Genomic DNA, 12379 nt, shown 5'->3' with positions numbered 1-12379 from the left:
TGGGGAGGAACGGCTTGATTCAATCATCTTTTCAGCTGTTTGTTTCTGTGAGTCATTTTGCCCATGCCTTTGTACTTCAGGAGCTGGTAATCTAGCCAGAGGTGGAGTTTTATCTACAGTTAGCTAGCAAAGCTCAAAAGAGTGGGAAAAAAAGCACAAAATATCAAATTTCAGAGCTGTTGCATACAAGCAGTGTTCACTTGAAACTTATTTTGCTGTTTAGTGGACCTAATATAGCATGGGGTGAAAAGTTTGGTGGCTCTCCAGGCGGCTTATTGTCTCCTCATCCAGGTTTTGGTGAAAATTAAAAGGCAGTTAATAGCAAATTTAAGGAGGGTTTGGGTTAATATGAAACAACATGTCTGAGCTGAGATTATCATCTGAGCTGAGATCAAACCAAAGCCTTGCTTTAGAACATGGGTGATGTTGAAAAATAGCTGCACATCCTGAGCAGACATTAGCACATCATTCGTGATGCCCCAACTCAGAGCTGCTTTTATACCTGGATGTCTGGGATTCAGTCAGGCATTTTTCATCCTTCATAGCAAATCTGGATTTGACCAGCTCTTACAAGCTCCAAGCTAGAATATTCTGTTCACCCCATTTACTTACAAGACCTTCAGTGGGATAAAAACAGCTAGAAGCTTGAAGGAATCAGACAAAGAGAAATTAATCTCCCCGTTAAAGCAATGAGGGGATGAGTGAACACTGCGTAAGGGACTGTAGTGCTACAAAACATGAAATGTGATTTTTTGCTAAGTTCATTTTTGGCATGGTTTAGTAAAACAAAGGAAAAACAGCACACATTGCGGGACACAGAGCCGTGCAGGGCGATTGCAAAAGAGAACATTTATGGGAGTTCATTTTCTGTCCCGGGCTATGAAGGAAAGCGTACTGATAGTGATAGGAAATGGAAGTGAAAGGTCAGTGGAAAGTCCTGACTATTTGTTACTTTATGTTATTCTAAAACTTTTACTTCCTTCTAAAACGTACTTTGGGAAAAAAAAAAATAAATTTGTTTTCATCGGGAGCTTGTTTGCAAGCCCACAAACATGGTGCAGGGAGAGGGAGGAATGCACAACACCTTCCTCTGCACCTATCCAGCCCCCAGTACCCACATTAGACAAGCCACCAGCAGGGATTTTTCTGAGCCTCCCTTTGCTTCAGCAGCCAGCTAGCAGCATCCCTAATTCTCCTCCCTGAGGTGCCCAAATCAAAGGAGAGCAGCCAGGTTCATAAGCTTGTGTGTGTCCTTGGGGAGCCACGTATCCTCATTCAAAGGGTGTAGGCACCTTAAGACCTTTCAGTGTCTGAGCCTTTACTGATCTGGTCCTTGGCTTCCTCTGCCTTCAAAACGGCACTGCCCTGCCTACTGTGATCATGCCAGTAAAGCTCGGAGCTGCCAGCAGAAATCAGTGACCACGAGTGGTCACTAGGAGGATGACAGTGGTGTGGTCTCACTTTCCCAAGGTGATGTTCACCATTGCATTGTGTCCTCTAGTTCTCTCTGTCCCTTTTGTAGCATGTAGGACACACCAAGTTCTGCAAAAGGGAATTAAAGAAAAGGGGAAAATATTCTAGGATCAGGTCTGTAACAGCCAAGGCTCCGCTAGTCCTGGGTCCACCAAGTGAAGGGTTTGGGTGGGTGCATGACTTCATTGCACTACGCAGCTCCTATGGCCAATCCAGGCCAATGTGTGCAATCAAAGAAAGCACCAAGTCCTGTAACTTCCCCAGCTGTTCGACCGGGAGCTGTGTGTCCGGCAGCTGAGGTACTCGGGGATGATGGAGACCATCCGGATCCGCCGGGCTGGCTACCCCATTCGCTACACGTTTGTGGAGTTTGTGGACCGCTACCGGGTGCTCATGCCCGGCGTGAAGCCAGCATACAAGCAGGTGAGTGCCTTTTTCCATTGCAAACATACAGTCTCTGCTGGTCTCTCTGGAGGTATTTATGGGAAATGCACCCTTTCCAAAAGTAAGATCAGATCTCCAGATGCTGTGGTGGTGCTCTGGGATTTCCAAGTGGAGGAAAAATGGTAGGTAGGGACATGGAGCCGAGTACCAAGGGGCCATATTGAGCCCATCTCACTCACGTTAAATGCAGTGAGAAGGTTATTAGCAGAAAACAGTGGAAATGACATCAGAAATGACCACCACTGAGCAGCAGGGGTGAGGATGGTCCTGGTAAACACCAGGACCCACCAGGTCCCACCACGCTTCCCACCAGGGCGACCTGCGTGGGACGTGCCAGCGCATTGCTGAAGCAGTGCTCGGGAAGGACGACGACTGGCAGATCGGCAAGACAAAGATATTCCTGAAGGTATGGGTCCTCCGCGTCCCCCCAGCCATCTGGGACCCTTGCCCGTGAAGGCGTCTCCTACCATCCCCTTTCCATCACAAGATGTGTCCCTTTCCCGTGGTCTCTGTCCTGTCCTGGCAGTAGGCAGAAACTGAGCCAAGGCAGGATATTTGGGGCCAGTTTAGGAAGCAGTGGGCAGGAGGAAGTCCTGACACTCTGCCAGTGCTGATGCATGTGTGGAGGCAGAAATAGTCACGTTCAACACAGCCTTTTCCCTCCTGGGCTGTGACGTGCTGTCTCATCTCCTGCCTTCACCCAAAAGACACAGCAGCAAGAGAGATGCCCATGCAGAGCCCTGCAGAGAGAGGGACTGAGAGCACAACAGACTCATTTTGGTTTTGGTATGTCCTTGCATGATACAAGATGTGCCTACAGCTTCCCTCTCTGCATCAGTTTGGCTATGATGGAGCAGCCCAGCATTTCAGGTCCCCAGCAGCCCCATGAGATGAGAGCAGCCAGTGTCCGTTCACACTCCTTGCTCTTACAAACCCATTCCTGCATTGCCCCTGGGAGAGGAGGCAGAGCTGGACAGGAAGCAGGATGGAAGCAAAAGTTTCTCTCAAGCAAAAATCTCAGCAGAAAACCCTGGTGGCTTTTATCTAAATAACCCATCCCATCTCCAGCACGAACACCCTCATCCCTTCCCTAGAAGCTGTTCCTAGTAGCCGCTCTTTCCAGTGCTTGTTATCAAGATCTCACAGCTGTTACGGCAGGAAATGGAGAAACTGGGAGGCCCTGAAGGGCAGCGTGGGGTCGAGCAAAGCAGGAAACGTGCAGAGTTGCCGCCACTGCACCCAGCATGGCAGGGCTCAGCATGCCGCAGCCAGGAAAGAAAGTGGAGTTTGGTGTGGGAGGCATCAAAAGAAAGCTTAGGCTGGTACATCTGAAAGTTTCAGGGCAAGGAAATTCCATGTAATAAAGCCTTTTTGTCCTTGGGTGTGGAGTCATTGCAGCTTTTGCTGGAGGGAGCAAAAGGGTTTGTTTGCAGACCTCTCCAGTGCTCCTGGGAGTTGGTCCCATGGCTGAAGGTATTAGCAGGAAGCTTTGCATGGAAGACCAATGTAATTTGGATGTTTTGAGACTGTAAAACATTATATTTCTGACTTCTTCCTGCTCTGGTTCACTTGGGAATGAAGACAGTGGATTGCTAGGATCTGTATTAGGATTTCCCCAGAAAGCAGGTGGGGTATGTTTGGGAAGGAAAATGTCCCAAGAGTTTATTTTGGACATCTTCTCTGGACATCTTCTCTCATAGCACCCTGCCAGCCACATCTAAATCAGAGAACCATAAAATCACTGAATAGATTGGGTTGGAAGAAACCCTGGCCAGGGCCTCAGCGCCCTCAGAGGGAAGAATTTATTCCCAAGGCTTCCCCGAAGCCTCCCCCCTGCAGGCCCTGGCAGGCCGCTGGCAGCTCTCCCCAGGGCCTTCTCTTCCCCAGGCCCACCACCCCCAGCTCTCTCAGCCTGGCCCCACAGCAGAGTCCAGCTTCTCACCCACCACCACCCCCAGGTTCCTCTCCTCAGGGCTGCTCTCCAGCCATTCCCTGCCCAGCGTGGAGTTGGGCTTGGCATTGACCCGGCCATGCTGCAGGACCTTGCACTTGCACCACCTCAAGTAGATGGTGATCTTCTGACCTGGTTGTTGGTTCCTCCCTCAGGACCACCACGACATGCTGCTGGAGATCGAGAGGGACAAAGCCATCACAGACAAAGTCATCCTCATCCAGAAGGTTGTGCGTGGGTTCAAAGACAGGTAGGTGTGAGCCCTGCTTGCACCTGGAGGTGGGCTAACAAGCAGCTCTTGGGGGAAACGTTGCTCCCTCCGTGCCTGTCCAACCTGCCCTGACTTTAGCTGGGGAGAGGGGACTTGGCACTCAGCTGCAGCAAGTATTGGAGGAAATAGTAGGAGAAACCAGAGGAAAACAGTTGCCTCAAATAGGAAAGAATAGGACCTTCTCTCCCTGTTCAGTGTTGACTTCTGGGGCTGCTCTCTTTGTGAACCAGTTATCACAGACCTGGGAGGAGGGCAGGTGGACAGACCATGGGAAACTCATGGCACAGCTGGGGAAGGCAAGAGGGACCCACAGCCAAGTCCAAGCTTCATGCACAGACAAGGGACAGGAGCACCTCCTGGGGCTTTGTCTGCAGCATGGCTGTAATTCAGGCTGGGCCTTAGGCTTTGAGAAAAAGTCACGTGCCAAATAACTCTGAGAAGCCTTGTCACCTCATAGAATCATAGATTGACCAAATGGTTTGGGTTGGAAGGGACCTTAAAGCCCACCTAATTCCAACCCCTGCCATGGTCAGGAGCCCCTGCCCCCAGCCCAGGCTGCCCCCAGCCCCACGCAGCCTGGCCTTGGGCACTGCCAGGGCTGGGGCACCCCCAGCTCCTCTGGGCAGCCTGGGCCAGGGCCTCAGCGCCCTCAGAGGGAAGAATTGCTTCCTTATCTCCAATCTAAACCTGCCCTCTTTCAGTTTAAAACCACTCCCTCATTACACTCCCTGATAAAGAGTCTCTCCCCATCTTTCTTGTAGGCCCTCTTGAGGTACAAGAAGGCTGCTATAAGACCTTACAATGTTAATCCTACAGAGACCCCCAAGATCTCCTGATGACTTTGTCCCCAGGGTGTCTAAGCACAGGACCAGACCAGTCTAAGCAGCACGCAGGGAGCAGACAAGGGTAGCTGGGTGGTGTTGCTGGAGTTTGCTCTTGATAATTTAGATCATTTAGATCATTTATATCATTTATATCCATTTACAGGTGGCTGGGATTGAAGCAGGGAGAGCAGGCAGTGAGGCAATTTCACAGGAAAGAGGAGGTTATGAGGGAGGGGAAGGCAGTATTGCCAGTATCTCCTGCTCGGCCCATTCCCATGTATGAACCTGTGGAGATCTGTCAGAGAGAGCCTCTACAAATCTTCCTGTAAAGGCAAAGAATGTTGGGGAGGAGATATTTTCAGGCCAAAAATGTAGAGTTTACTCCACCTAGTTGCTCAATTTCAAGTCAAAAGAATGAGGCCCTGGAGATGATAACTTGGAGATGGTAACTGTCCAAACCACAGACACAAGCGATGAAAATGCCTTTTCAGGTCCAATTTCCTGAAAGTGAGAAATTCAGTCCTGATGATTCAGAGATACTGGCGTGGACATAACTGCAGGAAGAACTATGGTGCTGTAAGTATACGGGTGCTTCCTCACACCTCTGCCTTCCTCTTTCTTTCAGGTGGGACCTAAATTAGAGTTTCCTGGCTCAATCTGCCCCACTGGGTTGAGATATTTAGGTTGGCAGGATGAAAGGAGCTGTGCTTTTGATGCTTTGCCTTCTCATTGAAGAGAGTACTTAATCACCTTCTCACTGTCCTTTTTCCTCATAAGTTAGATTTCCATTGTACCAAATGGTCACTTGGGGTTTTAAAAGTCTTCCCCCAGTTTCCAGGTGACTGAAAACTCAGAAGCAGCTTCCTCTAAAAAACAGACTCCATCTCCAGGTATGACCATATCTGCAACCAAGGCTTTCTCCCAGCCTCTCCTCAGCCCAATCCATGGCCCTCTTCTCTTGCTGTCCTAGCTGGCTCTGACCTGACAGTGGGTCTTTTAGGAAGCATGCTGGGGTCCAAAGTGTTCAATATCATCCTAAGAGACAGCAACGTGATAGAAATAACCTTTTCTAGACTGATCAGGGTGTTCTTGGAGAACCTCCCTCCTGAAGGCTTGTCCTGGAGGGAGCTGATTTCTTATTTACATCCACACAAGAAGGAGATTAGTGAGGGAAACCTGCTTAGGGTGGACAAGCCTGTGAGCTGTGGTGGAGTGGTTTCATCCGGCTCCCTCTTACAGATGCGGATTGGCTTCCTGAGACTGCAGGCCCTCTACCGATCCCGCAAGCTCCACAAGCAGTACCACATGGCCCGCCGGCGCATCATCGAGTTTCAGGCCCGGTGCCGGGGCTACCTGGTACGCAGGGCTTTCCGCCACCGCCTCTGGGCTGTCCTCACCATCCAGGCATACGCCCGCGGCATGATTGCCCGAAGGCTCTACAAGCGCCTCCGAGGAGAGGTGAGTATTGAGGAGAGGATGGCTGTGAAATGGACGTGGGGACGGGGGAGACAAATATCTGCATCGCATTTTTATGAGGTTGGTGTTTAAAAAGTACCCAATAAATCCAAAAAGCAGCAAATAGTTAGAAGGGCTCCTGTGTTTATTCACCAGTATCATCGGCGCCTGGAAGCAGAGAAACTTCGTCTGGCGGAAGAGGAACGACTCCGAAAGGAGATGAGTGCCAAGAAAGCCAAGGAGGAAGCAGAAAAGAAACACCGAGTATGCCAAGACTGCTCTTTATGAGGCTCTGTGTCACCATTTTCCAGGGCTTGGGATTGTTCTGTTGAGGAGGAATGCCAAAAATATCTGAGACCTTTCTGGCCTGCTTGACCTATTTGTATTTAATTCTCTAAAGACCTTTGTGTTCTAACTAGACTGAAGCTGCTCCAGAATTTCTGATCTGCTGCACAGGAATGTCAGAGATTACGGTTATTATTTGCATCCTTTTGGTCTTGTTTGAAGGCTGAAGGGGGAGTTGGCACACTGTGTACATAGTGTGTGTGTGCACATAGGTAGATGTACAAAAGGAAAAAATAAGGTGAGTGGAGTCTCTGTGCATGGACCAGAGACTCTAAACAGGCACTAAGGAATGAGAAAACCCTACTGCTTTGTCCTGCAGTTAGGAAGCTGAGGCATAGACATGCTACTGGTTTGCTCTAAGCCACATTCCTGGCATAGTGCCCCAAGCACCAGGCACTCTGCCTTGCAAATCCAGGCCCTGCAGAGCTGGCTCTTTGGAGACAGTTCAGTCATTGCGTTTGTCCCCCTCCAGGTACGCCTGGCCCAGCTGGCCCGTGAAGATGCGGAGAGAGAAGTAAAGGAAAAGGAGGAAGCACGTCGGAAGAAAGAGCTTTTAGAAAAAATGGAGAAAGCTCGCAATGAGCCAGTGAATGACTCAGATATGGTGGACAAAATGTTCGGATTCCTAGGGACGACCTCCTCCCTGCCTGGCCAGGAGGGTCAGGCACCCAACGGCTTTGAGGTACTGCAGACATGCACAAGCCTGGCTATGACATGAAAGGCTTTAGGAATACATGAATTTATCAGGGTAGAATGAGGCAGTCCAAAAGAAGATCTCTGAAGGCTTCCTTCAGGAATTCCTTCATTTTTCATGGCTACAGAAGTTTGCCATGCTGTGGCTGGTGCAGACACACAGTCTGTAGGCTTTCTCTGGGGTGGCTGCATGGAAGGGAGCAATATTGCTGTAAGAGCATTGAGGACCTGTGGCCTCCGAGATGTTCTCACTTGTGGTTCATCACGTTTAGCTCTTGGACGCCCTTTACTCATGGTGAGAGTGGGGCCACACTTAATGCTTCTACTGATCTGGACACATTGGAGAGCAAAGGCATGGCCTACAGGACTCAGGCTTTGTTTGGGCTCCAGCTGGCTTTTCCTTTTGGGGTGGAAATCAGGTAGGCAGACAAGTCAGGATAAAGGGGAAAGAGTAGTTCAGCATCCAAAGTCATGCTGAGCACCTGACATGTCTTTTCCCACCAGGATCTTGAGCGAGTCCAGAAGGAACTGGAGGAAGAAGACCTCGATGCTGCATTGCCTCTCCCTGAGGAAGAGGAGGAAGATCTTTCAGAGTACAAATTTGCCAAGTTTGCCGCCACGTATTTCCAGGGCACGACGACACACACCTACATTCGCCGGCCTCTCAAGCAGCCTCTCCTGTACCACGAGGATGAAGGAGACCAGTTGGTGAGGCAGGGGATGAAAATCCTTGAGCAGGGTGGGTTGGAGCAAGCCAGGGGAGCTCTTCACCCAAAGGGCATCTGTTTGCCTTTGGGATACATTGATGTGTTCATGGTACAGTGGGTTACACAGCGTGTGTCGGTAAACACTGTCCCACCAGCATGCTTTGAAACAAGAGCGCAAGCATTAGAGGGACATAGTGGTGAGTCCTTCTCTGTACCTTGATATTTGCGTTAAAACAATTAATAAAGTGTTCTGGGCTTAGGGCATGGACAATGCAAATTATTAAGCTAGTTCAGTTGTTATTTGGCAGCTGCAAAAGTTGTTTCTTACCTCGCCAGGTGCTCCAGTGCAGAGCTAGGAGAAGAGAAATGCTTGTCCTATAACCAGCAGTATGAGGGGAGAAGTGCACCGAGCCCACACGGCTGTAATGAACATTACACTGGCCATGAATTTGCCTTCTCTATGGTTCTCCTCTTTTGCAGTGGGTTAGGAATTCTCAGTCGCTGCTTCTCTTTAAGTGACATTTCCTAGCCAAGAAACAAGCCCCTTGTAGGTTGCACAAACACACTCAGGATGGCACGAGCACATAAGCCTGGCCTTGTGGTACTGGCCACCAGCTTGCCCAGCTTTTGCTCACTCAGATGAGGCACGTGTTGCAGGCAGAATTGTTGTGTGGGGAGCAGGAAAGTGTTTTATCTCCTGTTTATCTCCATCCTGCAGATGCACAGGGAAACCTGATGGATTCAGCATGGCTTGACCACCCCCTCCACTGCTCTGCTGTGAGCTAGTGGGGTTACAATTTGTTTTCCAACAGGCAGCACTTGCTGTGTGGATCACTGTCCTCCGTTTCATGGGAGACCTCCCTGAGCCGAAATACCATACTGCCATGAGTGATGGTGGTGAGAAGATACCAGTGATGACAAAAATCTATGAGACTCTTGGGAAGAAAACCTATAAGAAAGAATTGCAGGCTCTGCAGGGAGAAGGAGAGGTAAACGATATGTCTGTAAGAGATTATATTTGTGTATTGGAAAGTGTTGGAAAGAAATGACTTGCAGCTGTGCTGCAGCCAATCTGTTTTTTAATTTCCTCGGCAATTATGCCACAAAGGGAGAATTGCCTGTGTGTCCGGTGTTGATCCCACACCTTCTTCACATGGATAACTGAATGTCTCCTGGCAACACAGCTGAGAAAGTGCCTTCCTGTCTTTCATGGGGTTTTGATCTCCCTTCTCCCAATGGGCAGAGAAGTACATGGGGGGAGTGCAGTGTCCTGTATCATCAGTCTCTCTTTTGAGGATTTTGTGTTGATCTGCTCTGGGAGAAAAAAATAAAAATGTGCCCTTAATCTTGGAGAAGGAAGTCAAGAGTTACCAGGGGATTAAGCTGTGGAAATCCAAAAAAATAAAAATAAAAATCCCTGTTGCATCCTCAGTGCATTCTAGGGTGTCTTTGGAGGACTTCATCTTAGGAGGTACTCGGCAGGGCTCTGCATCTCACCACATTGCACTCCATGCCTGTTGTTTTACAGAGTACTCACATTGATGGGCACAAGAAGAACAGTGTGCGGCACAAACTGGTCTCCTTAACCCTCAAGAAGAAATCCAAACTGACGGAGGAGGTGAGAGGAGACGCTTGGCCGCCTGGCAGCACAAGTGCCGTTGGATTGTCTGCAGCCCTCTCTGACTCTCTTCTGCTTTTCCCTAGACAACATAGAACCAGCCCTCCTCTGGGTTTGGCGCTACCTGTCTCTCTGCCTGAAAGATTTAAGGAGTGTTTAAGGGGAAAGGTTGGCTTCCCATGTCTCCTTGAGTCTGCACCTCGCGCCGGCCTCCCCTCGGCTCCCGTTCTCCATCCATCCAGCACCTTCCCTCCCCTCTCTCACAGCCCTCCATCCAGCTGCCGATACCTCTCACCACTCGTGATGGTCTGAATGTTACCCCTGCTTTTAGTTTCCTGCCCTCCTCTGGGGCATAGGTAGCAGAGGTGGGGTATCCAAAAGCACTCACACACCCTCTGCCTCTGCTCTCCTTCGGTGTCAGGGGCAAATTTCCCTAGGGGAGCAGTTAGTCCAAGCTGAGAGCTTTAGAAAATAACACCCCAAAAGAGTGAGGAGCAACAAATCTTTTGGGTAGAGGGGTAAGAGCAAGGCAAAGATGTGAATTCAGTCTTTTAGACACTGCCATGTGTCCACTTCCAGACCAGGCATCGTCTCACCTGGCTGTAGCTGCTTGACAGCATGAAGATCTCTCTGAGATAATCACCCTCCTTCCCTTTAGAATCAGTGGAGAGAAACAGAAGCCAATCCATCTTATCTTAATGTGGCTCTGAATGTACTCTAGAAATGCTCATCTCTCCCTGGTGGCTCTAAATGAAGAATGGGTTGACTAGCTGAGACAGAGAGCCGGTAGGTGGATGAATGCCAACCCTGCACAAAAAGCGCCATGCTTATATGCTCTTGGCTGCATCATTACCATGGGGAGAGGGGTCCATTTTGTTAGCGTTTTAACATTTTTTTTGAATAACATGGAGCTGAAAGGACAGGCCCTCCTTGGCAACAAGCTGAGGTTATTCCAATGACCCATGGTGGCCCTCTCTCAGCTGTGGGTCCAGCCCAGTGTTGAATTACAGGGGTACCACTGTAGAAAACCCGGGCAGAGACCAAGCAGGTGGGAGTGTGACTAGGCAGAACCATTTTCAGCCTCACCCCTATGCAATTAAAGCCAACAAAAGCACAACCTCCCACCACTGATAATGTGCTAAACTGAAGAACTTCCAAGACCCTTCCTGGCAGGTGGAGGAGTTCTCCTGGGGGAGCACACCACACCTGGGGTGGGGTTGGGGGGGCGTAGCAGCTAGCTGTACTAAACAAGAACAATGTGTCTGGTTGGCAGGTGACAAAGAGACTTCATGACGGGGAGTCCACACTCCAAGGTAATAGCATGCTCGAAGACCGGCCCACCTCCAACCTGGAGAAGCTCCATTTCATTATTGGTAATGGCATCCTCAGGCCAGCATTAAGGTTAGAAATCAGGACAAAGGCATAAACATGCCATTCGTTTTGTTCCTTCTTCATTGAGCTATTCTCATCCAATTGACGTTGATGGTGTGTGGAGCTCTGCAAAGCTCTCTTTTTCCTGGTTGTGTTGTATGATGTGGGCTGGGTTGGGTCATGTTCCTTGGTGTTCATCTCAGGCCTGATGAAAAGACCATGCAGAAGGATTCAAAGGCTTCTGAAAGTGCTAATGGCTGCTGGATTGGTTTATCAAGGCTCACTCTTGTTCACCACCCTTTGTTTTCAGTTTCACCATTTAGACCTCTTTTGTTTCTATAAATATTTGTAACGGCACAGAAGTGAAAAAGTCAAATTTATTTCAGTTGCTAAATAAAACATTCAAAAATTAACAGGTACCAAATTAAGGATGACTGCATATCTTTGGTTTAGCCCATTTATGTGTGCGTTGTAACGCAGCCCATTTCATTTTTTCCTCCCACTTCACCAGGAAGCCTTACATTTCTGCACAAAGCCTGCTCTGCAGCAGTCTTGCAGGCTTTTCCATGCGGTTTTGCAGCATAACAGGCTGGCTGACTAGCTTTTGCTGCCTCGCATATAGATGAGGAAGTACTGCTATCTCTCATTCTGCATGTGGAGAATAAAGGTTAAAGTCAAAAGTGGATGTTAATTCCCAAATTGAGATACCCATCGATGTATCAGAGAACGTCTGTTTATACATAAGAGCTGGACAAACCTTGACCTGTGCTGGAGTTTTTAGTTCCCGACACTTCCACAAAGCACATTCAGGTGCCCTAAGAGTAACAGCCAGCAAATGAGGACACCCAGCTGGTGGCTCTCTGTGAAATTTAGTTTCGGATATTCTCTTGATATCACTGGGAAAGCTTTGTAAGAAAGACTCCATCTTTGTAAGACTCCATCTTCCAGAGGTGACATTCAGAGATCTGAACCTTGCCACTGCCTTTTACTCCTCTTTTCTCCAAGAAGTGTTAGTCAACTTTGGAAAATCTTATCCAAAGCACAGGGAAAATTCAGTTGACGCTACAGAACTGGTGAAGGATGGCATTTTAGAGAGTGCAATGACCAGAGTGAGCATTGTTAGGATCGTTAAATTGATATCCTTGCAGTTCCAAAAGGAACCTTTAAGTATCACATGCAGGCAGGGTCTGGCTTTGTCTGCTCACACTGAAAAACACCACCTTGTCA

General features: G+C 49.0%; 1 protein-coding gene across 3 annotated transcripts in view; it reads left to right on the top strand.

The window, feature by feature from the left end:
• The window catches only part of MYO7A (myosin VIIA), an 88056-nt gene that overhangs the window by 55738 nt on the left and 19939 nt on the right, over window positions 1-12379 (top strand). For all 3 annotated transcript variants that reach the window (XM_035330317.1, XM_035330306.1, XM_035330297.1), the window contains 11 exons: window positions 1738-1896; window positions 2231-2323; window positions 4024-4118; window positions 5455-5539; window positions 6203-6421; window positions 6575-6682; window positions 7236-7445; window positions 7961-8164; window positions 8976-9152; window positions 9692-9781; window positions 11055-11182. In XM_035330317.1, coding sequence (XP_035186208.1) covers window positions 1738-1896; window positions 2231-2323; window positions 4024-4118; window positions 5455-5539; window positions 6203-6421; window positions 6575-6682; window positions 7236-7445; window positions 7961-8164; window positions 8976-9152; window positions 9692-9781; window positions 11055-11182 — 1568 coding nt within the window. The remainder of the gene's footprint in view (window positions 1-1737; window positions 1897-2230; window positions 2324-4023; window positions 4119-5454; window positions 5540-6202; window positions 6422-6574; window positions 6683-7235; window positions 7446-7960; window positions 8165-8975; window positions 9153-9691; window positions 9782-11054; window positions 11183-12379) is intronic.

The sequence above is a fragment of the Oxyura jamaicensis genome, chromosome 1 (assembly GCF_011077185.1).
Source record: "Oxyura jamaicensis isolate SHBP4307 breed ruddy duck chromosome 1, BPBGC_Ojam_1.0, whole genome shotgun sequence".
Lineage (NCBI taxonomy): Eukaryota > Metazoa > Chordata > Aves > Anseriformes > Anatidae > Oxyura > Oxyura jamaicensis.
This window is presented reverse-complemented; position numbering and strand designations above follow the sequence as displayed.